Genomic DNA, 27,008 nt, shown 5'->3' with positions numbered 1-27,008 from the left:
TTCTCTTAAGAGGACCTGGTGTTGTCCCAGTTTCTCAGTTAAGGCAGGATTTCACAGAGGTTTTGTTCGCTGTTTGTAGCTGTATGACTGACAGAAATCGTGCGTTGGAGCCCGGTGGCTGGTGCATCACAAGCGTGAGAGCCCGTTGCCACAGGATGGCGCCTGATGGCCATGCTTGCAGGGCTGCGTGTCTGGGCAGTTAGACCCCAAACCTATGCGTATGCAATATGGATGCTACATTCAGTATGAAATTCGCATAAATAAATGTTCATTCTGCCTTTGTCCTGCTTGACCGCCAACCTTGTTCCTCCTCAACTCTACAATTTTATCTGAAATTGATTATTGCGCTCCAGGAAAGTGAGACTGGGTCAGAACTCTGACCAATCATTACATTGTCAAGTTACTGCATCACAAGAAATAGCAACCTTATGCCATTTCTTGTTATGTTGATTGTTTCATTGCCATTACCTAGGGCTGACCAGTGTGATATGCTCAATACTCGGGCAGCATGATTTCTTTGCCAGCAGTTATTACATGATTAGCAGTGATAGGAAACTAGATTTATTGTGTCTAAAAAGTGCAATTATGATGTCTTGAGGCTGGAAATTTTGTGTGATTTTGCCAGGTTTTAATAGCAACTTTAAAGTTTTGATTCACAGATAAAACTCCTCCTTGTCTCTCCTGATGTGCAGATGTTGCAGTAGGTCTTACAGTGTTCGGCGTGCTGCTTGGCACAGTCCTACAGGGTTTCGGGATGTGTGTAGTTGCATTGGCTTGGCAGCACTGGGGATACCTGAATTTCTTTTCAATTCCTGTTCTCACGCAGCGGCCTTGGCTTGAAGTGGTGCAGCACAGGAGGGACAGCTAGTGGCCAGTTGGAGAAGCAGCGATAGTGCGTGTTAAAGGCAATAACTTTGGTTATTATGGGAAAGAGCAAATTTTGAGTTAGGGATCGGACCCCAGAGAACCTTCAAGCATTACACCAAACTGTATGTGAACTTTTCAGTTTACAGAATTGGCCTGTGAGTCTGTAGGCTTGAAATTCCAAACCTTGAACTTTTTAAAAATATGCCTGGCACTTTTTAGCAGCGATAGAGAGCAGACAAGCATACTGAAGCAGTCATTTTTTGCACATTGTTTTTGGGTGGAACTGGAAGTTTGTTTCTTTATTAGCTCTACTTCCCAAATTCTAAGTCCACAGCCACTGTTAGTATGGACTCATTTGTTTATGGTTGTGTCTAAAAGCCCTCAGAGGACAAAGCTGTGGAAAAAAATCAGACAACTTTGACACAGTTAGCTTGCATTTTTCAAATCAGAAAAGTAGGTCTGTATTCAGTGGTGGTGCTCCAGAACTGTGAGGAGGGAAGGTGAAACTTTGTCCTCTGAGGCAGCTACAACATGTGCCTATGACAGGAGACAGGAATGCCTTTATTCTTACCAGCTTCTGTCTGTGATATTGGCTGTCATATCATGCATCTAAACTTTAGTATCCAATCTGTAATATTAGGATTATTTTAAGCCCTGTGTGAGGAAAGATTGTGAAACTCACGCAAGCATACACTGTTCTTTGAATGGAAAGCACAGACTGTTTTGCTTAGATACTTTGCTGCACAGTTCATCCTGAACTGTTTGTAGGAAAAGGTATAGGATTGTTTTGTGAAAAGTATACAGAAAGGTATAGAATAAGAAGGCAGAAAGGTTCTGCTGAGTACCCCAGACCCTTTTCTCTTAATCCAGTTTGCCTACTGCTGCCCCATTTTCATGGCATGCATTTCCGGCTTGCGAAGTTTCCTGCCTACTGGCTGAGAATAGAAGCCTTGCTGTTACTCTGTCCTTAAGTCTCTCGTAATAAGTGTTACACAGACGAAAGCAGCTGTGTCCTTTGGCTCTAGTTTTAATACTATGTTAAAGAGCAGATTATGCTGACGTTGGACTGCAGCAAGGGAGAGGTAGCACAAACCATGGCCAGTTTGGGGAAGGCTTTAGCAAGGATGACTAAGGACTTGGAGCTTATGCTTTAGATAAATCCACCCAATTGTGCTCCTTCTTTGGAAATGTAGTCAAGCCTAACAAATCAGGGCCTTAACAGAGTTGCATTAGGGTCCTTTAATTGGACTAAGCTGGTTAATACTCACATTGGCTTTTGTACGCCCAAGGATCCAGCACAAAAATGGTCTGCCACTTACGCTGGCAAAATCTCATAAAATTGCAACCACAAACATTGACAAAAATTAAATTCTAATATCATCACAGGTAGACACCGTGTTAAGGTATTTTGATTTATTATAAGGAAGTTGGGTGTCTTGACCTGTGCAGGCTTCATTAGCTTGGGTTTTGAGTGACACTAAATGAGCCTTAAGTCCCAGCAGACCACTTGGATGTGCTAGCATAGAGAACAAATGAACAGGTTTTTTTTCAAGAGGATCATCCCTTGTAACCTGTTCCAATCCCAGGACTCACAATATGTGTGTCCTGGCAGTGGTACAGGCCTGAGAGTCTCACCTCTCTCTGTGGAAGATTTTGGCTGAGAACGGTATACTGCTGCCATTTCCCAGGTTACTCAAGTCCAAACCCTATTGTGACAAATGCATGAAATAGTACCTTCAAAAAGGTACCATTCATAGCATTCCTGCATGTGTAATATTATTGATGTATTGGCCATGGTAGCAGTTCAGTTCAAGCTCATCAACACTGATTTAACAGAAAGACCAAATGAGGATTCCAAAGTAAAACTCGGTCACTAGCACAAGAAGCTACTGCTAGAAATGTTGTTTCAAACGTACTGAGACACACCAAGAATGTCCCCTCTGGAGCTTTTTAATTGTTCATCCTCTGCTAAATTGTTTTGCTCTTTCCTGACTCTAGCTAGTGTGTAACAAGTCTGTCATAGCTAATGGCTCTGCCCAGGGGTATGAGGTGCCACAGGCCACACCGCACAGCGGTAGCTGCAGCCTCTGTGGGAGGACCTCTGCTTCCTTGAGTGGGGTTTTGTTACACTAATTCTGTTTTTTGAAAGCTGAGCATGTCCTTCAGGTAGACATATGAGTCATAAATTGCTATGGGTAGTTTTATTTCCCAAGTGTTGTTCAGTATTGCACTAGTGAACTTGCAGAAGTGGCTATATTCAGTTGAGGAAGAATGGTGGTTTCTTGCAGTGTTAATTGTGCAATGAATTCATTTGTATTTGCTTTGATTTGGAAAAGGTGAGTTGTTAAGAGGATAATTCACACAGGTGAGGCAAAAAATTTCTGAGCAGAAAGATTCTGCACATGTCAGCATTTGGTTACATCCCCTGACAGCAAAATGAGAGTCTTAGAGAGAGAAATGAGTTCCAGATGGTTGTGGTAACTGGCAAGAAACTAATAGTGAGGCTGATCTTGAGAAAACAGACTGAAGACACCAGAGATGAAAGTGGGGGCAGGGTGGTCCAGATAAGGTTGATAACACATGATATATCATCTTTGGGGCATTCCAAGGCAGAATGGTGAGATGAACCATTTGCTCCTGAATTGCCATGTTTTGGTGGCGAAAACACTCTCGCTATGACTGTTCTGCTTTCTGCACTGAAGGTGAAAACAATGCAGTAAATAACCCATTTCCCTGCACATGGCCCACCAGCCTCTGTTTGCTTGGCAAGGATTCTGAGATAATATAAACTACTCATTGCAGGATTGCTGCTGTTTCCATCATGTGCAGCCTAGGTCTATCTGCCCCAATTCCTTGCTGTCTTGCATATTTCTTGTTTAAACTAGGAATTTATATTCTAATTTACCTGCCTTCTATTTTTAGTTGTCAGTGGAAGGGTGAGGCAATGTACTTAATTCTCATTGCAGTTAATTTAATCCAATTGTGACATGGATTTAGAGGTACTTAGTAGGTCACAACTGAGTGTGGGCTCTCTTTTTCCAGTTACTCTCGTAAACAATGGACACTGATAAATTTTTCCACTTCTAAAGCTAAACACATGCATCTAAAGGTGATGATGTGATTTGGTGCTTGTGTTAGAGATACTTCTGTTGATCTCCAGTTGCTCTCTATAACCCTTGATTAGGAAGAGGGTTCATGTGCATTTTGTGGGTACATATCTTGTGTGTTCACATATATCATGAGGTGTGAGAGACAGCAATATGGACTAACGTGGACTAACTCTGCTCTTTGGGATTAACAGTGTGCTTTTGTCTTATTTTCTCTTTGAATGAAGCAGTCTATCAGAAAAGTGTGACTGATCATCATCTGGATTTTTTTGTAAATACGAGCTGATACAGAAGTCTGCATCGTAGAAATGACCCCTGGCCCCCTCAGTCCCCAAGCCAGTTCCGAGCTCCTGTCGCAGCTATAGAGGCACCAGGTTTGTTTTCTTCATTACATAGGGGGAGTTCAAAAAACAGAAAGCAGAAAAGCACACAGGGTCCTTTTTCCTTTTTGCCTTGTACTGTGAATCTCCCAGTTCTTCGATTTTTTCACTACCTTTGGCAGCCTAGGCTCTTTTCCGACGCGGGCCTGTAAGCCCTCCAGCTGCTGTGCCTGTAAATCCGACTTGCCTTGCCCTGTGCAGTTCAATCCACGCGATCCAGGCAGCGTTTTCTCTCTGTTCCAGGAACATGAGTGAAGCATTTGAGAGTGGACAGGGACTCTGTCCACTGTGTCAGTGCTAGTCCCCCATCCTGCCGAGCATGGAGCCAGTGCCTGTAGGAGAGCGAATTCTCCAAAATCCGTGATGTGGGGAGAGCTGGTATTTGCTAGTTTCCAACTACTGTTTCTCCCCAGAGGTTTTTAGAACAGCCACTCTTAGACTTGTCATGGAATTAAGGAAAACTACCTCCAGGGCGTACAATGCTGCTCTCCTGCTGCCACTTTTCCTCTTATTTTGGGGTAAGTTTTTGTCTTCTGTGCCTGATTCTTACCCAGCTACTATAAAGTAACTTTGGATCAAATCTGTGACCTGCCCTTGTATTGCAAAGGTAGCTGAACAAAATGTCAATCTCACAGTTAGTTTTGAAGCCTGAAAACTTCTAATCTGGAAGATAAACAGGCATTTAATTCTAGATATGTTTTCCCTTCTATTTATTTCTTGTGTCCTTTCATCTTTCTCCCTGTGCACACGTATGTATGCATTTATTCACAAGAGCTAAAAGTGTATGCACTTTCATGTAATTAAGTGTTCCGCTATTATAGTAACCATTTTCTCCATTGAAAAGTTCTGAATTTTACCATTGTGCCCATACGGAGGAAACACAGAGCTTTATTTCCATTCTATATGCTTTAGAAATACATCTAGGCAAAAGAGGAGTGTACCTAGGGAAGTATACTGATATGCTGAAGTGCCAGATACCTCTGGCACAAAATGTGGAGGAAGAAGATACTACATGAATATTCTCACTTAGAAATTTTGAGGAAAGCAGATCCATTCTAAAAGTGCAAGAAGTGATGAGGTAACAGAAGAGTTTATCACACTGATGGTGGGTTTTGTTTTGGTTTTTGTTTTTTCCACATTGAAAATTTATTTTATAGCCAAAGAATATTCTTGAGTGTACTAGGATTTTTCAAGTCCACGTGAACATATCTTTGGGCTCTGAAAGTCGCCCTTGTATACAATTTCTTATGGTCCCTGAAAAACAGATTTCTCGGTTTCTTCTGGAGTGGGTGCCTGGAGGTCTGCTGGGCCTAGACATCTGTTTTAGTCATCTAGGGATTATAAGGTCATGTCAGGAACATGTCTAACCTTTTACTGGAAATTATGATTGGGATTGAACCAGCTTCCTTATACTCTATTCAGCGTTTCCAGGCCAATATCTATATATAAAAGTACTGTTTGGTTTCCACTGAGATAGGTCAGGAATGTTCAGTGACATGAAGATGTCGAGGTAAAATATGGAGAACATGCAGAAAATACAGTCAAAGTGCCTTTTCTCTGCTAATATCTGCTGAACACTGCATTTGGCATTTTCTTGCATTGGTGGATGACGTTTATGTACTTTTTGAGAGTTGGAGAAAGTTTTCAGCTTTTCCTTTCACCTCCCAACAGTTTGGGATTTTTCCACTGAATCCCTCCTAATTTTCCTTTGTTTTGGTCAGCTCAGACTACAAATATGAAAGTCAAAATATGTTTTAATTTTTGTCTGATTTTTTTTTTTTTTTTTCTTTTTCTCTTCCTTGTACTAGCTTCTTTGTCTGGTGCATTCTCTCCAAGTGCCTGGAATTCTTCTGGCCACAGGGAAGCAGCAGGACTGTCTTTTGTATCTAGTAACCATAGCTACTGGTTTGGAGTGTGAAGCAATTATGGTGGCTTTGTATTGTGCAAAAGGAAGGCCCATTGCATGTATGCGGCTGCCAGAGAGCTGGCATGTTTCTGGGGATTTGTGCTGTTTGACCATTGCACTGATAGCTTTTCACTTTTGGGTAAAAGCTCCTTTCTGGAACAGTGATTTACTGAGAATGTTGTTTTCTTTTGGAGTGCAGGTGGATGACACATCTTGATATAGCCAGCAAAGCTCAAGGGAAGTGGTAATTTCCATAGTCTTTCCACCTGCTCCTATTTTGCAAGAGGAATTCGGCCAGATTTTAACTGTAGTGAATGGTGGCATTTATGTAGCACATGCAGAATTTTAAGGCCATACCAAAAAGCCTTTTCTTGCCCTTGTGAGGCATAGGACTGCTTTTTTTTCTTTTTATTTCTAATTGACTTAGTCTAAATGTCATTGAAGCACAGAGTAACTAAGTTATTTGTTCAAAAATTTTGAGAAAATTCTGATTATCCAGATGGTCTGTTGCAAGCTGTAACCGTAAAACCATCCTGCAGCCAGCTCCGCACTATCTCCAGTTGTTTAAAATAAAGTCCAGAGGGACAGTGGTACAGGCTTTGCATGTGACTCCAGTTTTACTGCTGCTGTCAGTGTAATGGGCAAAATAGCTCTCAGCTTAATTTGTCGTGTTCTAAAGGAGATTCTGGAGGGCAGAATGAGTGACTACTCATTTCTGTTCCCACATCTCTAGCCAGCAATGAGCACAGTAATTCACATACCTTTGGCCTGGAAAATGCTTTGGACGCCTATTGAGAGAGAACATGTGCAGACAAACCTTTTTTTCTGGCAGTTTGTTATCTGCTCTAATGCAAGCTCTTGAGATTAGCTTGGACATACAGATAGTTTAAATCTTGCACTTTCAAAATGTCGAAACCAAGAAATGCAATCTTTTCAGCTGTTTTGTTGATTGTCGGTATATTTAAATAAGAATTGGAAATTAAAGTTTGTGACTCAATCTGGTTAACTGAATACACAGGAAACCCCCTGTCTCAGTATTTGATCTGTGGAAATGGCTGAGAGATCAGAGAATGTGTAAACCACGAAGGTCATCTTGGAGGAGTGTTTGTTAAGGGAAAATACTGGGATGTCATAAGCATAGAAGATCAAAGAGTTGCTGTGGCAATATATGCAATATTGTCACAAAACGTGGATTTACAGCTCCTTTCTCCAAGTTCTAGAGGCATGATAATACGAGTTACATCTTCAAATCTGTGTTAAAACAGTGAACAGATAATGAAAACAAGCTAGCTGGCTACTTGTTCTGTGTTAAGAGTAAGTTTAATTCCCTGAAGCGTTATTTCTGATTAATGCTGTTAATGCCTCTGGCCATAATATTGGCACTGCTCAACCCTGTGGATTGCTGCCCACCGTTTGGCACCATTCAGCAATTCACTGGGCAAGCTGGGTGGGAGAGAGCCAGGAACTGGCATTCTGCTTTTTTGAGAGGGTAAATATTCTGCATATTTCACAAGGGGAAACTGAGCCACATCATTTTATGCTTGTCTTAATGAAAGTCTAGTGGTCTAGGCCTTTAGTAGACTCTGTACATATGTCTGGTGTGAAAAAGATCTGCCACACCCAAAAACCTTGCATGCAAATGTTGTGGTCTGGAACTTGTTGGTCTCCAATAACAAACAAAACCAACATCAGAAGTAGGCTGGGAAGTGATGAATGCCCAATATCCATCTAAAACTTTGGATGGAAAAAACTGCAATCTGAGACTTCACTGGAGGTTTTTAAATTAGTATTCAAACCGGTAGTTGGCTAAAACACTGAACTTGTGTGTGTAATCTACCAAAACTCTACAAGGTACATCAAAGCCATGAATAGTAAGGCACTTTTTAAAATGACTCTTCTAAAAGATGCTGCAGGCATTGCTAGGATACTTGGCATCTTGCTGGGCCATTTATTCAGTATTGCCTTAGGAGAACTACCTGCTAATTGCCAACATTGCCTTTTGATTACCTAATCTTTATTTTAAGTTTTTTTTTTTTGTCATAGTGCCATGTCTTGCTTCACAGAGATTGTCAGATCTGATAAGCTGATAACCTGAGATGATAATAATGATGTTCAGATTCAGCTACCAGATAGTATCTCAGCCTGCATTTTCACTGAAGTATCATTTCTCCCTTTTATAAAAAATGGAGAGGAAGAACTTTACTCTGTGCACCAGGATCTTGAGGGGGAATTGAATATACCTGATCCTAATGGTGACACTTGAGCATGAGACCAGGAAATTCAAAGAAAAGCTGATGGGAAGTGGTTAGGGGGGAGAGGGAGCTGTTGGAAGGTAAGAGCAAGCTACTTCAACAGAGCTTCTCCTCATGGCTGGCAGAGGTGGTAAGCTGCTGCAGCTTGGGAGCTTGGTAGTTGTGATCAAACATTGGTATTTTGGAAAGTTTCCCATGCCCACATCCCCTTCTCTGATGTTAATTCAAAAAGCCCACTGTCAAAAGATGCCCATTACTGTGTTAAACAGGCCAAAGACTACTGGTTATGGATTATTTTAGGCTAGGTGAAAAATCAGTACTAATTATTAGCATGTCGTGAGCTTGTCAGTAGTCTCAGAGAATTTCAGGGCCTTGTTTTCTGATGCTAGTATGACTAGGAGCAGGTGCTTTGCTTAGGTCTGGGAAGAAAGTGTTTAATCTCTCTGTGTCAAGAAGGAAATGGGGCTTGTAAAGCTACCTAAAAAGGCCTTGTATGCTCCCTGGAGTACTGAATGTACTTCCTAAAGATAGATTTTATTTTATTCTGCCATTAACTTCCATAGCAGATATGCTATCCTCCCAAAGTTAGCAAGGGTGGGGAAGAGAGAGGGTGAACAGTGTGAAAGCCCCTTTTCAGGCCTGCCCAGCCTTCCTTTGTGGTGTGTGGATCCTGGGAACAGCCCCCAGTGTGTGTACCCTTTCACTAATCCTTTACACTGACCAGGCTAGGGAAAGATCAGCAGAGGTCAGCAGGGATTTACTAATATAAGCACATGCCTTGCTGTTGTCATGGAGACATAACTCTTTCAATTCCTTTATTCAGAGTTTATTTAGTAGTTGTGTTACTCTGATACTCGAAGTGGAGGGGTTCCATTTCTACCCTTGGCCTCAGTATCTTTTTCTACTGGGAAATGTGCTGGGGTGATCAGCACATATATAAGTGTTAGAAACTTGAGATACCATGTGCATGGATAGGGTGACAAGTAAGGGGACGTACAGCACATATATGAAGCACCTCCGTGTTATAGAGGCTGGAGAAGTATAACTTCCTAGTTCTGTAATACCTCTAATATAAAGTATTAAAGGCTTTGAATAATTTAATTTTACAGGACACTTGTGAACTACCTGTAACTGTTTAAGTTGAGCAAACTGATACATAAAGTGGAACTGGCCTCCCCAAGCTCACATTAAGTTTTTGCTAAGCCAGGAAATAAACTTATGGCATCCTGACTTTTCTGGTAGTTGTGTCTGTGATTATTAGCATTTTGCTGAGAGATTGTACACGGGCAATAGTGAAAGGATGAAAATGTACTCTGAGTGCAGTGCATATGCATGAACAGGTACTCAGAGATGGGTATTGTCAGTAAGTACCACTGACTCTGCTTAGAATTTTTTTGTGTTTGTGATGATTATATTTTTCTGTTTGAAAACCACATTAAATATAATTTTATAAAAACATGAATCAATTGTTGAAATTGTCCTTCAGTATGAAGGAAACAAGGTAATCTCTGGGCTGATAACTCCAATGCTTGCTGTTTCCCTGTTGGAATTTTAAGTGACCATTAAGAGCACCTTTAAGGTAGTTACCAGGGAAGCCCTGTGAGGAGTTAGAAACTTGAGATACCATGTGCATGGATAGGGGGACAATGAACGGGGCTTTGGGGATCAACAGTTTAAACTGCTAAAATCAAACTGAGAGGCAGGTTCATGAAGGTGTGGCAATGGGTGTCTTCCATGAGGTCAGGTGTATCCCCAGCTTGAGGGCATCCATCCTCTATTATAGTTTCCCAAGACTTTGAAGAAACAAACTTGTGAAAAGCAAAACCAAAAAATAGAAGCCAGTGAGTAATGCTAAAGCAGCATCTCACAAGCACTTAAGTAATAAAATGACTGAAGCTCCTGGTCCTGTGTATTGTTCTTAGCAACTCATAATTGGTCTCTAATAAAACCTTCTGCCAGCAGTGCTAACATAATGTCAGGATGGAGTGGGGAGGCTGTGAAAGAAGTTACTTCAATGCAACTCATGTTGTGGGGGAAGTTACCACTAAGATTTTACATGTGTGAGATAATGGTGAACAGAGAAAGTTGAGGGGGTTGGTTTGTTTTTTAAAGAAAAAGATGAAAACCTCACTACAGCTCTTTGGGAACCTCCTGCTCCCTCACTGTCTTTATCAGTTCCCACAACTCTGCCAGTGCAGTGCAACAGCATCTTGTCCTGGTTTACTGAAGTAAGAGATTTCTGTCTGGGAGAGAGACAACGAACTACTACCAGGGGGATCTTGGATTGCCCAGCGTCTCTTTAATTTCTGATTTCTCTTTTTATGGCCAGAAAACTTGCTGTTGAAAATGCCCTTTGACAAGATGATTTAGTAAAGGTATAATGTATGAAATTATAAAAGCCTGTTATTAAACCAAAGCCTGGTAATGCAACTTCTTTGCCTTAAAGTGATACAAAAGGTCACAAACCTCATCTTTTAGGGAAATTCTTTGTCCGCTACCTTTAAAGTGTAAAACCAGACCTGTCCTGACAGAGCTCAATGAATGCTTTATATGCAACTCTGTTAGCCTTTGAAGTTCCTCCTAATCCACTTCTAAATGCCTGGAACTTTTTCTTCAAAGAAGCTGTAGTCTTCTCCAGTTTCATTTCAGAGTAGGGTTGCAGGATGGTATGACTGTAATATATGTATTTTTTATGGGTTTTCTTCACTTATAAACATCACTGTTGTACATTATTCTTGTGAAACACAAAGAAAAAATCCTGAATGTCATTGTTAATCCAGCAACAACTACTTTTGTGGAAAACTATAAACTATTGTCATTTGATGACTTCTTTGACCTGATTTTCACCATTTTCATGAAACAGCATAGTCTGAGTTACTTCTTTTCATGGTTGGTATATTGTGCAGCAGGAAAAGTTAATTTATTCATTGTGGTTATTAGCATTTGGTGTATATTCATATGCTATTCACATTCATATAATAATGTATTCCAAAACTGAGAGGAATTATTTTATGCCCTAGGACCGATGGATGAAAACAACAAAAGCAGAGCTAAAAATGTCATGTGTGTTCTTTCTCAAGCTAGGTGGTAGTCTAAGTCTTTGATACCCGTTTAGTACATGGAATTCTTGCAGTCTCCGTGTTTAACTTCCTGGCGATGTCACAAGTGTTATACTCGCTTCTCACTGCTGAAATCCCCCTTTCTGACATCATTCTGTAACACATTCTGTTTTGAATTAGTGTCTCATCTGTGGAATTATTTAGCCAGAAGTTTAGCACTGGCACTGAGTGAATATTAGGGTTATACTATATTTATACAGGGGCATGTTTTATCCTTGGGAAATATTCTAGTATTACTAGAGGCATGTTATATACAGGGCAACATATGATATAAACTTGGAGTTAGTGTTGTTAATACACCTGTAACCTCTACTAAGTAAGGCAAACATGTGGGTAATTTTCTGCAAGCTGCAGGTCACAGAATAATTTGAAGTTACTTAGATACTGATTCATGCTGGAGTCTTCTCAGCCTGCTCCATGCATGCCTTATGAGCAATGTTGTGGTACTTCAGGACCTTTGTTCCAAAAAAGGAACATTTTCCTCCAAAATGAGGTCCTGCTGAAGTCATCACTTTTAGACCTAACTGAGGTAACACTTGGACATAGAAAGTAGCTAAAACTAATACAGTAACAATGCAGGAATTCAGCTTTTCTCTATGCAGCCCTGTACAGAACTAGTTATTCACCACAGATTATGAGTATGCATAATTAGGTAACCACTGCTATTGTTCGTGATTATAGTGAATTTCGAGGAGATTGGACTTCTCCTTATACTGCTGTTCTTCGGTAAGCCGAGAGAGCCTTCTGACTTTCTAGTGTAGTTTTGTGTTTGCTTGACTTGGCATCTGTCTGTCGTTCAGCCCTGTTGTGTCTGCAAGTTTGTGTGTGACTATGGGGCCATATATTGTCACCAAATCTTTTTGTAATGGACAGGCATTAATGACTAATACAGATTATTGAGCATTGCAGTCACATGATGAACCAAAATAGAGAAGGTTCAAAAAGGTATGTCTGTTGTGAAAGAACTTTGGAAAGGACAGGAAATAGCAAAGGGATTTGATGTTTATCTTTATTTGCAAGAGGCATTTAGATTGTCTACTTATAATGGAAGCAGAAAACTATGCATGTAGCCTTTGAAATTACTTCAGCCTGTCTATGCTAGCAGTGCTTGGTGATTGTGTTATAATGTCAATTTTTTTGCTGATGGAATCTGCAAATAGGAGAGGTTGTTCTGAACATGCAGAGGACTTGGTCTCTTTTTTGTATCCTAGTCTGTGCTCCTGGCCTGTGGAAAGAGCAGGCTGGGACTGGTTACTCATTAAGTGTACAAAGGCTCATATCTCCTGCCTAGTAAACCTCTTTTGCGAATAGTTTCCTGGGCTCCCGCTCTAATTGCTACAGAGATTCCAGGCAGATTCCGTCATCCTTGTTTTCTGCCTGACTGGGAATCTGAGAATAAAAGGGTTGATGGCAGAATAATGAGATTGCTGGACAGTGCAATGCTCAGCAGCTCTCCCCAGCATCACATGAGAGGAAGGGAGGAGTGGGCTGTAGAAATGATGCTGGGAAGAGAAAGGGCTGTCTAAATCCCTGAGCACCCTCCCTCCCCCATCAACACTGCCTCTTAAAAGAAGACTTAGAAATACTACAGTCTTTTGGTGGGAGGAATTTGGGGGAGGTCAGGGCAGGGGCAGGCTTTTGTAAACCGAAGTCTTTTATAAGTCCCTTTCAGGCCCTGAAGTCGGATGCCTCCACCTTCAGGTACAAAGAGACTGAGGAGCTGATGCAGCAGTGAGTTGATAGAAAACCGCTGACACAGATTAACTACTGGGTGTGTAGAAGGTGCACCAGAGCAAGGCAAACATGACCAAAAATGGGCTGGGATAATGATGGCATGAATGAGAGAATCTGGAAGGTCAGCTGCGAAGTGATGCTGTGGTATGTGATCCTGGCAAATCCTTAGCATGGAGCATGTTAAAACAACATTTCTCAACTAACAGTAATGTAGTGAGGGCCGAGGGTGGTGAGCTGTGAGTAGTGTCAGAGGAACTGCCCGCTCTCCACCTGCAGTTTTATGGAGTTTCCCAGAGACTGATTCCTGTCACTAGCTGGCCCACAGTTACATACAGAAGGCAGCAAAAAGGGCAAAGAGTTTTCTTACACAATGACATCTAAACTCAAGGTTGAATGCTAGTGATTTCATGCCTTCCAATGCTAGACAGTCAGGATTGTCTCACGAGAAGCAGTAGCTATTTCTCAGACACCATTTGATATTTCATAAGGTTTACCTCTGCTTTGTGGCCATTTTTCATAGACATTTTCAAAACATCTGCTATATAGTTGTGTGTAGAGTTACTTCCAAGTTTGGATGTTTCATAACACTCATGCAGGAACCAGTCTGGGGTATCTCTACCCCACAGCTTCTCTCCTGTGTATCTTGGAATGGAGCAGAACAAAAAACTCTGATATCAGAAGGCCACAGTGGGATGAGAGGCTGATGACTGCTGCCTTTGTGAAAGGAGGAGTTCTCTGTTTGCATTGCCTTTCTCCCTTTATATTATTTTGTTGGTTTTGTTGGTTATTTTTTTGGGGGGGAGGGGGAGAAGGGAAATGTATAATTGTGTCATTAAGCCCAGGGCATATATCCTAATTCTAATATCAATGCAACTATCTCTTGTCCCCTGGGCTGTTTTGCCCTTTGACCAGATTGTTTTACAAAGTGAATTTGAAATTTCTTTTGGAAAGGAAATGAGGATTCCTCCTATTCCATTCTGCTCCATTGACAAATATCTAATTCGAACACTTTTTTGTATCGTGTATCCTGTATAATTTCATATATATGAATTGAATTTTCAGTCCCATGGGCATGTCCCATCACATTGCTGGATGGTGGAATTGCTTAATGGGGCAAGAGCCTTTTAAACACTGACATTTTGGGGACAGCAAGACATTATGGCTGGGTATGAATAAATTGATCACATCCAAATGTTCCCAGATTTAGGGGACTCTGGTCTCAACATTAGTTGCTGGTGTTTTGACTCTGCAGATACTAAGAGTTTGGATCTAAAATGCCATCAGTACAGTGAATCTCATCAGTCTCTGTTCTTCTTTGCTGTTCTTGTAACACCTAAAAATTTCCTGCTGTGTAAATTTACATGTCACACCTGTGGGGAGAGGGTGCCTGGCCAATGGTTATCAAACTTTGTGCTGCTCGATGTTATCAGAGACTCTGTGAAATGTGTCAGTTTGGAGTTTGGGTTGGATTGTTTATGGCAGCATCTTCAACTCACTAGTGGATTAGATGAGAAAAAATTGTGTCCCTGGAAGGAGCAGCTGAGACATTAAGAGCCACAGCCAATATCTCAAAACATACTGTCTGCCTCTCTGGATTTCCAAGCACAAGTCCTGTGTCCTACTGGTGAAAGGGGTTGTTGAATTTTACACAGAGTTCATCTTGTGAATGGATTGAGGGCGATATGTTTCACTGGTCTCAAAGTGATTCAGGGATGAATGAGCACAAGAAAACAGTTGGTTTGTGAGTGCCTCCTAAAAACCAGGCATCTGGTCACCCGAAGAAATTCCTGATTGCTATTGTATGAAGGCATGTTGTGTTGCTACCTTTATAGTAAATGTTTGATTCTCCAGTATCCTTCTCAGCTAATGGCTAGAACAGCCCCTTGCAATGTGGAATTTAGGTGGGCAATCTCTGAGTTGTATGTGATGATCAGCAGAACAAACTTCTTTAGGGCTATAAATGCCGATTAACAAAAAGTCTCTTTTCTCAACAGGAACTTCATACTCTGAAAATGATAGCAGCTGTTCCTCATCCCCCTGTGAAAATGGTGGGAGCTGTAAGGATTTGGAAGTGGGTTACCGGTGCATCTGCCCTGTGGAGCCTGTAGCCTACATGGGCATAAACTGTGAAGTCCTCTATGACGCATGTATTAAACATGAGTGTCCTGCCCACAGGATCTGCAACGGGACTGCAGGACTCCTGGAATACGAATGCATCTGTATGCCTGGCTTCACAGGTGTTGACTGTAACATTAATATTAATGAGTGTGAGAGCAACCCTTGTGAAGACCCTCGTTTTGAATGTGTAGATAGCGTAAATGGCTACACCTGTAAATGCCAAACAGGACTGAATGGAGATGGCTGCCAAACAGAAAGCTCTGTGTGCTCTAGCCACCCCTGCCTAAATAACGGGACCTGTGTCGAGGGTTCTGGGGACTATACGTGCATCTGCCAGCCTGGCTTCACCGGGGCCGACTGCAGAGATGACATCGATGAGTGCGCCTCCAAGCCCTGCCAGAACGGAGCCATCTGCCGAGACAGGGTGAATGAGTATAACTGTTTCTGCGTGCCAGGGTTCCAAGGGTACAACTGTGAAATAGATATTAACGAGTGTGCGTCCCGGCCCTGCAAAAACAACGGCACCTGCCTGAATGAGATGGATCACTATCTGTGCGAGTGCGTCCCCGGCTACACAGGTACCGTCCATGCTCACGTACTAGCTGGGTGGTTGGGTTATGTCTTGCTGTTCACGTGGTGCCACAATTTGCCTGCTGGTGCTGTGTCTTTTAATGTTAGTAGCTGTCTTGAGAAGCTGTTGTTTTACAGCTGTGAGACTAAATCTCTCTTGCTCGACTCATATTTCTGGAGTGTTTGGTACTCTGTGAATAATGGTGTAGGGCTGCTTGTTGCAGCTTCTGGGTGACAGCTGAGGCTTTGATTTGCTCCGATGGTGTGGATGTTGACAGACATGCATCTAAGAGTTGAGGTGGGTGGACTGTCTGAGACTTGAGTACTAGATACAAAGTAGATGTGGTTAGCTCTCAGTATGAAAATGAGGAAGATAAACAAGAAAAGAGATTTATTATCAGGAAATGTATACTTAGTGTTTCCAGGTATAACGTGTATTCTCTGAGGGAAGTAGTCTTTTTGGAATAAAGTGGCTCTTAGTCTGAGATTTGTTTTCTAATTCTTTGGGATCTGGGAAATGTTTTTGGCATGTGACGTAAGTATCTGTCTTTTTTGTGCATCTGTGCTAATGGTGGCTCAGAGAATAATCTACACCTGTGAGTTATCTGTGAGGGAGGCAGTTGGGGGATTCTCCTTTCTCCAGCCCTGCTTATCAGAGTGGAATGCAATTGTACTGCGCCCACGTCTGCCTGGTACCACCTAGCACATGAACTTTCTCAGACTTCCTCTTGTCACAGACTGAAGTGTTTAAAGAGAGTTAGGTTGCTGTGAAGGAATGCTGCTGATTACCAGTGGAATGAGGAGAGGTTACAACATCCAGAACGCAGTTCATGATGCTGACTTACACTGATAAAAATGAACAGAGATGAAGGAGAAAAAAAAAAGCAGAATTTCTCTGTAGTCCTTAAGGTTCCTACTGATTTTCAGTATCAAGCATAATTATTTGCAAATCAGTTTCTTTTTTATCTTTATGCTGAGTCCTCAATTCAGGATTGTGGGATTCCCCTGCCAAGGAAGAGATAAAATGACCCAGGCAGCTGGAGGAGCTTGTTGTGCTCCAGGTTACTCTGATGTTAAATATGAGGCTTTGCTTTATGATTTAGTGCTTTGTCCAGAGGTCCTAGCACCACTGACTAGCAAGGCCAGACTGTTTCCTGGTGCTTGCTGCTGGAATTTGGGTGAAGGAAGTTTTGCGTGGTTATTGACAGGTTTGAACCAGCAGATTAGGGGGCCCACATTCCATCAGGATTAGGATGGCCATGTCCGCTATGTGGTGAACCTTTGCCAAGAAGGGGAGATTAGGTAGATTGGCCAGTACCACCAGAGTGGTTTGAGGTGATGCCAGGCCATGGACAACTCAGGGGTGCAATGTAAGTTAGTTGGATAGAAGTCATGCAGGAGGTCTTATTCTGTCAGGGACATTTGAGACTTTGGACCAAAAATGAGTGACTTCCTGTTATTCTTGACTAGTAACATTGGAGCTAACACCTAATTTTTAATAGCATTTCATAATAAAATTACTTACTAATATGTAGTATCACTGTAAATGGAGTTTTGCATTGCTTTAATGCTTTTTTCCTAGGTATCTCAAAGCAAGTTACAAATATTATTTAAGCAAATGGAACAATATTTTGGAGAAGCAGGGTAGAGGTCACTTTTCCCATACCCAAAATGCAGCTGCCTCTGATGTAGAACACTGGATCTGATTAATAGCAACGCAACTCAAGTGAAGAGTACCATGTCTAACTAAAACTGTAAGAGCTATATCATATATAAAAGTTTAAATAACACTGACTAGCAGTGTGACTCTTCTCTTCCCATCCCCGTCCTCCCTGCCCTCAAAGGATCCCAAACCAAAACAACTATAATTAGATTTTTAAGAACTGTATGTAAGATCAAGATTTTATGGCTTACTCAAAAAAGTGGATGTTATTTGGGAAGTTTTGACTGATTGGTTACTTCAGCAAACCTGAATAAAAGAGACTAAAGCTTTGCAAATACTGGAAACTATTTCTAATTTTGATAGAAGACTAAAATCCCAAAGTCTAGACAAAACAATTCTGTTTGCAAATAAAAATGAAAGGTCCTAATTGTAAGAATCACATGCTGTTCTATTCTTACGGAAAGTTAGAACAGATCACTATGCTAGCCACTTTGGGTCGATGACATGGCTTTTTGTCATTCCAGCTCCGAAGTCCAGGCAGCACAGATACACTCCTCTGGACTTGTAACACAGGTATTTCTCTGTTTTGTACCAAAGGTATGAACTGTGATGTTGAAATAGATGAATGTGATTCAGACCCTTGCCAGAATGGAGCCTTGTGCAATGATCACATTGGGTTCTACACCTGCACCTGTGCACCAGGTTACCAAGGGATCCACTGTGAGGTGGACATCAATGAATGTGCGAGCCAACCCTGCCAGCACAACGGGACCTGCCATGACCTCATTAACAGGTGAGAAATCAGTGTTTGGGCAGTTAGAATACCAGGAGTGATCTAAAGGTCTACTTAGGGTAACAAGTGAAAATCAGAGTAGAATCTGTGGGGGGAATTGGAATGTACATCTTGGTGGGCCCAGTAGCAGTAATGGAGAATGATTTATGGCAATAAGCAAGAAGGCCTCTCCAGGCAGCAGAACTCCCTAGGAAGCATAAAGGAGGGTAGGAAAGGATTCTGGTTATTGCTTCCAGCTGATATATCAGATACAAATGGAGGTGATTTGCAGAGCATGAACAGCAAAGGCAACTGCTGGGAATATACTTGTGTGTCTGAATTTACTTTTTCCTAGGTAAGGTGTGAACTCAGGCTGCTGAGGGTTTTCTGCTCCATCATTAGTGTGGCCTGTTCATGTAGATGGGAACTGTCTTTTCCCTCTGCCCCACAAGTGGCTGTGAGGACTGACAGCTCAGCTCAGTTTGCTCCTTCTTTATTACGGGGCTTTGCAGTCGAATTAAACATTGCTCCATTTTGCTGCCCCACAGCTACCGTTGTGACTGCAGTGACACAGGCTTCGAGGGGAACCACTGTGAGTTGGATATCCTGGAGTGTGCATCTGAACCCTGTCTGAACAATGCCACGTGCGTGGAGGGAATCAAAAACTACAGCTGTGCCTGCTGGCCGGGTAGGTTAGAAATCTATTTTGCTGTGCTGGCTTGTAGGTGCATTGCAATGGGGAGCACATGGGAAATTGCCATGTTGAAGTAGTAAAGAATTAATGATCGTACTGCATGGTCCAGTGTGATTTTTTTTTTTTTTTTTTTTTTTTTTTTTTTCATTGTCTGAAACAGTGAGGCTGCTACTGCTGCCCTTTACAGGCCATCCTGAGGTCCACTTGACCTCATTGCTGGGAAATGCACCCCGACTCTCTGCCATTTTCCATCATGTGTTTTTCTATCATGAGGTAATGCTTTCCTGCAAATTGATTATTTGGCTGCTGTGTTTGACATAGTGGAGAAAGTGGAGGGCCATAGGGCTCCCTGCTAGATGAGCTGCAGTGTCTTCTGGGTCTCATTTTCACCTTCAGGACAGACACAATATTTGGGAGACTAGTTCCAGTGAAGCTGTGCATGATGTTGACACTGATGTCTCCTGGCAGGTTACGCAGGGCAGCGCTGTGAAGAGGATGTGGATGAGTGTGCGACAGATCCCTGCCACCATGGAGGTGTATGCTTTGAGCGATCCAACCAAGCCTATTATGGAACACAACCTGACTTCCCCAGTAATTTCAGCTATAGCCAAGCAGCTGGTTTCCTCTGCTGGTGCCAGCCAGGCTTTGCAGGTGAGCTATGCAGTAAATGTTCATCCTGCCTGAAGTTGGTAGATGCTGTATGGTTTGAGTAGATAGGAATGGAGCAGTGTTATTTGTGCAACAAAAGTCACTTAATGACTGGTACTTCAGAGGTGGCGGCAGCCCGATGCATTAGGAACGTGCCTCGGTTCACATACTGTGTGAGTATAATGCAGACAGCTGTGTGAATGTCGTTCTCTGTCCAGCACGCCTGTCTCAAGGCTGAGGCAACAACCTATGCACTTTCCAAGTGCTTTGATGAATGCCCTCTGGCTATGCAGATGCCAGGGCGGTTTCCCTTTGTGGTCTCTCATGCATATGGCAGAATTCATCCCTACAGGACATCTGTGAAACTCCTCATCAGAGGAAACTAATTCCCTGGAGTCACAGATGACTATACTAGATGTTTCCTTTATGAGACTACTCTCATGACAGTAACTGTGTAATCAGAGTGGGTAGGAGAAGAGGGGGTTCTTGTTATCTTGCTCTTGGAGTTAGAAGCTCTGTGGATGTTCAGCTGAAATACCACCCTTTCCCTTGTTTATGCATAAAAGGCTGGATTTAACAGCTGGGGAAATTCCCTGGTAGGAAGGGCCAAACAATCGTATTGTATTATTTTTTGAGAGTAAAAGGAGAGTTTGACACACTATTGAATAGATGGGAATGGTTCGGAAGTTCTGATCCTGCCACTGCTTCTTTTCATGACACTGGAAGATCATTTGATCTTTCCATACTTCTCTTTCTCTAATTGTTTCAGTGATAGTATCCATTTGCCATGTCTGGAGAGACATGCTAGAATTCAAGAAAGTCTTTTGCATTTTTAGATGACAGAACAGAAGTGCAAAAAATGAATGCAGTTGTCATTCAAAGTCTTTCCTTCACTGATGCATGTGTGGACTTAAGACGCCTATTTGTGTTTTCACTTTAAAGGGGAGACCTGCTTTACTAACATTGATGAATGCGAGTCCCAGCCGTGTCAGAACGGAGGGCTCTGCCTGGACCTTGTTAATGGCTTCCTTTGTCATTGCCCACCAGGTTATTCAGGTAACGTTGGTGAAGGGGGGTGGCTGGAGTTGGGTCCACCTCGTTAACTAATGCTGAGCTGCTGCCCTACTGCCTGGTTGCAGGACTGGATTCCAGTGCTGGGTAGCCCCGGCTGCTGGGCAGGGCTGAGATGAACTGTGAGGAGTGCAGTCGTGGTGCAGCAGGACACCTGCAGTTCAGGGCTCAAATGCCATGGGAAAGCTATGTGATTTGGGGCAAGTAAGCTGGTAGGCTGTGAACTAGATTTTGGGACATATGATCAGCTATGTAGAAGAGTCTAAAATCAGTGTATCTAGGGGAGCTGTGTCCTGGAGTTGAAAGTTCATTGTGAGAACCATGGGGGTTTTTTATACACATAATATGAAGGTGAACAAAACCAGCCTTCAAATAAAAAAGGGGTGCTTAACATTCTAGTTGTCACAAGCTACTGACTGTATCAGACTGGATCACCGGCACATAAAGTATCTGTAAAACATCTCCATTCCCTAACACCCCTGAATGATAAAAGCCAGTGATTTTTGGCTGAAGGCAGTAATCTGCTATGTTAGGAGGTCAAAAGGTCTTTGTGATGTGAGCAGATGAAGCCTTCTCTGTTTACAGGGGAATGGCAAGTCCGGATTCTTACGCAAATGCCCTGCCTGACCCTAATGGGTCTCAGTTTTCTAGCTGAGAAATTAAGGGATAGTGAGTATTGCACATCAACTCTGTTGGGAGGGTACATTGCTAAATGATACTAAGCTTCATCTTAGTTTAAAATACTCGTTCTCAGTCTTCTGCATTTTTAAATTCCATGCGTAGTCTCTGTTTTTAGCAGTTTAACACTAAAAAGGAGTTTATAAGAAAGGTGGTCCCCAGCACAATCTTGTATTTATGTATCTTTGAGGCAAATGTAACCTTTCTGCAGTGTTACTAGGCTGCCATCTCGTGGGAAAAAGTAAAACCTGAAGCCAGAAGAAAGCCTTGTCCTTTTAACTTCTTGCAACAGCGGGTAGCAGCATTCCAGAGACTGGTTTAGGCCTTTATTGCATGGGAAAGTTTCCTGTTTTCCTTCTGTGGTCGTAGTGGTTGAGCTCTGGTGTAACTCTGTCCAGCTCTTTCGTGGGAAGACCCATTACACAGGTACTTTAACTCCCAGAATCTCAAATCAACTCCTAGTTAACACCTTTTGTAACCGGGCTGAATTCTTTGTGGGGTTGTCTGGTTTATCTTGTTTGCTTTGGAATGCTAATTTAGGCTAGACCAAGAAAAATTTGCTTTTGTAGGTAAAGTCTTAGAAAATAGGCTTTTATCTAAGCTTTTTATTGCTACTTTCTTGGATAGTTACAGTGCTGTACTCGTGAACTGAGATCTTGTCCAAAGAGATGGTTTAAAGTTTATCCTACTTGTCAGAATTCCCACGCACATATGTGCCTTGTTCCCTTTTCCTCCTTCAGTGCCCCAACACCCTCACAGAGTTGAGAATCTCATTGTGCTTTGCCAAACTGCAGATCTGTTTAATCCTTTCCAATTCTTAGCATGCTCATGAGCAGAAAAGCTGACAGAAGCACAGGATGATGGGCAAAGGAGTGCTAGAGTTCATTCTGTTGCATCAAATTTGGGTTCATTAGTACTTGAAAGGGATTTAGAAGCAGGTTGCTCTTCTGGATATTGCTTTTGGTAAAGGACTTTGTCTCAGCTGAGGTAGTTCTGACACATTAACAGAGTGAAAGGCCGAGAGCAGTCTGTGAGATCAGTGAGTGCGTGTGGAGGAGTGAAGCTGACAGGGAAATAATAGCAATTAATCTCCCCTCCTTTGTCAATTAATCCCAGTACAGTCATGCTGGGTAAACAGCTTATTACTTCCTATTAGGATCACAGAACAACTTTGTGAAGCTTCCCATAATGTTTCTGTTCAAAACACATTTCTGTGGCAGCTTAGGTCTGCTATGAACTTGGGTTTAAGCTGCCTCCGCTGATTAAAGTGAACTTGCTACTCTGATGAAGAATGCTTTCTTGGGGCGGCAGGGGGTTCTTTCTGTACTTTTTTTTTTTCTTCAGTCTGAGGAATTTGGGGAGTGTTGGGATAACAATGTGAGTCAGGAGAAATTCTTTCTTTGCAAATTAACTGCCTCAGTGCTGTCTCAAGCAACAGCAGTGCAGGGAGATGAGCCAGCTCTGTCTGAAATGTAGTTGTTGCGAAAGCATTGCCTCACTGCTGAGAGAACTACATAGTAGGTCCTGAAGAGTCTGTTCAGTGCATCAGTTTGTGCTTTGGTAGAGGATGTACACTGAGAGGATGCAAGAAGTATGAATCAAAAGACTGCATGCGTATTAAAATAAGTGAGAAGGAGAGTGAAACTTGCATGGTCTTGGAAATTATGTCAACTGTGGTCAAGAGAAAAAGCGTATTAGGAAAAGTCTTGTCTTTTAGGAAAAAAAAAAAAAAAACAAAAAACAAAACAACACCACAAAATGAATTCTTTATTCATAGGAATGGTTTCAGTCCATCACGTATGTACTAGGCAATAATTTAGGCCAGGACATGGAGAAGACAGGTACTTCGATTTGGAATGGGAACTGATTTTTAACCTGCAAGAATGTTATCACTTAAGTAGAATTTGGCTCATTCATTCTTTAAAAACTTTTAAATGGTCTGAGTACTCCCACTTGTATTTCCACTCCTGCTAAAGTTGTTTTTAGAAAGGCAATGTCCTAAAACGCCGTACAGTGGCATTGGTCAGCCTGAATGAGAGGGGAAGAGCACCATCATCTCAATTGCAGACATTTCTTGGCAGTGGCACCTTGTGATCATGGTAAAATTCTGATCCTTTTTGCACATGGCTGAGGAATGCTTCTACTTTCATGAAAAATCAGAAGGTGATGCGGTGGTAAATTTGGGAGGGATTGTGATTGTGAATGTGTCTCAATATAATTGGAGTGCTTATTGACCATTTAACTTTGTTCAGCCATAATGTCTTTGTCCATTGTCCTTAAAGAAGTAGGATACCTTCTGTGTAGCTGGCTATAAATGGTTACTCTGTAAGAGTGCTAGCCCAGATCAAATAGGCTTGAATTCCTGGGTCGTGGGTCATGAAATAAATGGGAGATGCTTCTGCCTTCTAACCACCTTTAGATAGATTTAATTTTTTTTTGTGCAGGTATTTCTTGATGTCAGATTTGTTTTAGAGATGTAGCCCCTACAGAAAGGGCAGCTGAAAGGTTAAGATAGTAAGGAGATTAGAGGACTGTTACCCCTTCAACAGAATCCCTTTGGTAAATATAGCTGAAGGGAGCTAGGGAACACTTTGTGAGAACCCCCCCTGCTTCCCTTCCGTTCCACATTGCATCTCCCTTCTGGATCACAGCTCCTTGCTTAAGCAGACCTCTGACTTTCCTGTCATCTGACCAGAATGCTGCAAGAGCGTGCGCTTCAGTCTAGGTCCTGCTCGTGTCCAGGTGTCAGGTGTTTTGATCAAAAGCGTCCTCTGAGATTCTGATGCTTGTTGACTGCACATTCTGTTTTGAACTAGCACTTTGCATAGGTTTTCTGACTACAGACAGCTTGAGATGTGCCAGCTCACCATGGTTAAAGACTTTTGAGAGGATTATTAGTGGTGAAGCAACTCTGATGAATTAAATTTGACTTCCTTACTAACCAAAATGGGTGAAGCCCAGCTTAATGTCATCTTTAGAATCAGGCCAGTCAAGTACTTGGGCAGAGCAGTGTCCCAGAGGGACAGAATTCCCCTGTGTGTAGGTATGGTGAGAAGGCTGTCTTGTACTGGTGTCTGCCAGGAGGGATGACTTCAAGATGTCAGATATTAGACTAGATTCAGTGTGTTGATTTTTCACTTAAAATGCCTATCAGTAATGTTTGTTATTTTCAGTGATAATGGCCAGGAGGCTATTATGGATGTGAACTGCCATGTACACTTCAGGCAGACCAAAGTTTCATTTCCTTTCCTTAAGGGAAGTCTAAGTCTTAAGACTAGGATAGATGAAGCCTGGAAAGAAACCCCTACATTTCTGCAACTCATTTACCAACACAGTGAGGAAGTTGCTAATCTCTAGCTAAAGAACATGTGTGAGAATTTGGAAATTTCTATCCAAAGCTCACTCTCCATTTTGTGACATTTTTCTGCTAAGAACCCTCTGACATACTTAGTGTTCTTTGTCTTGACCTCCTCCAAGCAGTTTTACAAATTATTAGGAACAAAATAAGTCTCTGAATTTAAATGCCATGACTGAATCTTGTAACTTGCACAACTGCCAATGTGTGAGAATGGGGAATTAAAACCTCTAGAAAATTAATCATCTGATCCTTTTAATTTCTTAGGAATCCTCTAGTTTCAAAGCACCTAAGCAGTTAGTCTTCAGGTGCGTGTGGTTTTGAAACAACAGATGTTCAGTGATCCACTATTTTGGCTTATAAGAGGTCTTATTTAAGTATTTTATCTTGCGCATATACATATATATACACATATATGTACTATTTAGAATTGTTATGCCTGTGTATTTCTCCATCCTCATTCTGTCTAAGAGAACCCTAGTCTGTATATATCCTTAAACTGATCATGGGAAAAGAAGCAATCACAGTTCCTAATAAGCAATATTTCATGTAATGAATTTGAAAAGATGTAGTGACTAGCAGGGGATCAGAATCTGTGCTGACTTACGTTACATGGATTTGGGTACGATACATTTTCGGTCAGAAATATATAGATAGACCCTGTGTGTGTGTATGTAAATATATATGTGTATGTGTATAAATAAAAATATGGATCTTTTTAAAGGGATTCAATGTTCTCTGGACTTCACAGTTGTTATACTTCTTTGTTGCAGTAGGCGGTTGAATGGGCACAAGCTACCCATTTGTTTTCTCTTGAACAATAGCAGAAGGCTCATACAAGCTGAGAAAGATAGTGTTTAAAATCTGTGCTAGGATAGGTCTGTGCATCAATAGGACCCAGATGTGTCTATCTGAGAAGTTTTGACTCCAAACAAACACTCACCACATCCCTCCCACTTAAAATATCTGTAAAATTGACTGGCATGTTTGGATTGAGTGAAACGAAGAAAGTAAAATAGCTACAAGAGTTTTTGGAATGCTTTCTTTTAATATCTTAAAGTGATACGGCTAGTGCAGATTCCAGGCTCTGACATGTGGGAGTTTTTGTTTGCTTGGACCTGACATTGGTGTTAGTGGAGACTCTAAGTTTGGGGAAAAACTCCCAGATAACATTTCTTCACAGAAATAAGAACCTACCCTGGGTTCCTTACAACATGAAAGGACAATTCTGCCTCCAGGAACTTTACGGTATGAAAGTAACCACAGTTTTTTCAAAGAAACCACAAACCCCAGAACCATAGAGAAAAAAAAAAAAAGAGATTGCAACAGCTAATTTTATAAAGTTGCTAATGAGGAAGGAGAGAGTTTTGATTCTGCAGTCCCATGTTTGAACCAATATGGTCAGCATAACGTAGGGAATTTCCTTCCATTCAGTTTAAATTCAGAGAATCAGATTGTGGCAGTTAAAACTTGAGGCTTTTCTTTGTGAATATGGCAGAATAGAAATGCCTGTGCTCAAAAATGCACAGAATAGTGCACACAGAGAAAGGAAACTACATGAAGTGCTGGTGCCTGATTAAGTCAGTATTGAAGGTACAGCAGGGCTCAGGTAGCACTCTGCATTTGGAACTTTCCTTATATGTATGGTTTGGATATTGCAGTGTTGGCAATGCAGCTTTTTGGCTTAGCCTATGGAAAGAAAAAAATCCATATTTTGGCCTTTTTCATGGAATTTGGCAGATTCACCTGAGAGCCAGCAAGGACAAGAGATTGTCTCTTGACTTTTTACTGTCGGAGCTAATGCTGTGGATAGTGCAGGGTATTACTGTAATGCACTGAGTGGGAATACCCTGCGAGCACACATTCTTCATGTCAGCACTGACAGAGGCCAGCTGGGGAGGTTTAGAGCTGGGCTGGATTAGATCTCACTGCAGCGCAGGTCTCTTCTATATTGGCTAGTTTCATCTCCAATCCCTTTTTGTCTGACTGGCATCAGGGAGCGCTTACACACATTCTGCTGGTTCAGTCCAGCCTTTTTTGTCATTCCTCCCCCTGCGCTCACCCCCATTTTTTT

At 41.9% G+C, this 27,008-nt stretch overlaps 1 protein-coding gene across 6 annotated transcripts in view; it reads left to right on the top strand.

Annotated features, from left to right (window-relative positions):
• The window catches only part of CRB2 (crumbs cell polarity complex component 2), a 72,669-nt gene that overhangs the window by 29,069 nt on the left and 16,592 nt on the right, over positions 1–27,008 (top strand). For 5 of the 6 annotated variants that reach the window (XR_006164757.1, XM_042786412.1, XM_042786410.1 and 2 more), the window contains 5 exons: positions 15,360–16,061; positions 18,314–18,509; positions 19,037–19,176; positions 19,651–19,833; positions 20,773–20,886. Coding sequence is in view for 5 of the 6 variants with exons in the window: in XM_042786410.1 (XP_042642344.1) it covers positions 15,360–16,061; positions 18,314–18,509; positions 19,037–19,176; positions 19,651–19,833; positions 20,773–20,886 (1,335 nt within the window). In the remaining variant the exon portion in view is untranslated. Of the gene's footprint in view, positions 1–4,655; positions 4,873–15,359; positions 16,062–18,313; positions 18,510–19,036; positions 19,177–19,650; positions 19,834–20,772; positions 20,887–27,008 lie in introns of those variants that run through there. The other variant, XM_032982502.2, reaches the window with a different exon arrangement.

This window comes from Tyto alba, unplaced genomic scaffold (assembly GCF_018691265.1).
Source record: "Tyto alba isolate M040663 unplaced genomic scaffold, T.alba_DEE_v4.0 Super-Scaffold_11, whole genome shotgun sequence".
Lineage (NCBI taxonomy): Eukaryota > Metazoa > Chordata > Aves > Strigiformes > Tytonidae > Tyto > Tyto alba.
The sequence above is the reverse complement of the archived record's forward strand: the minus strand, read 5'-3'. Positions and strand labels throughout refer to the sequence as shown.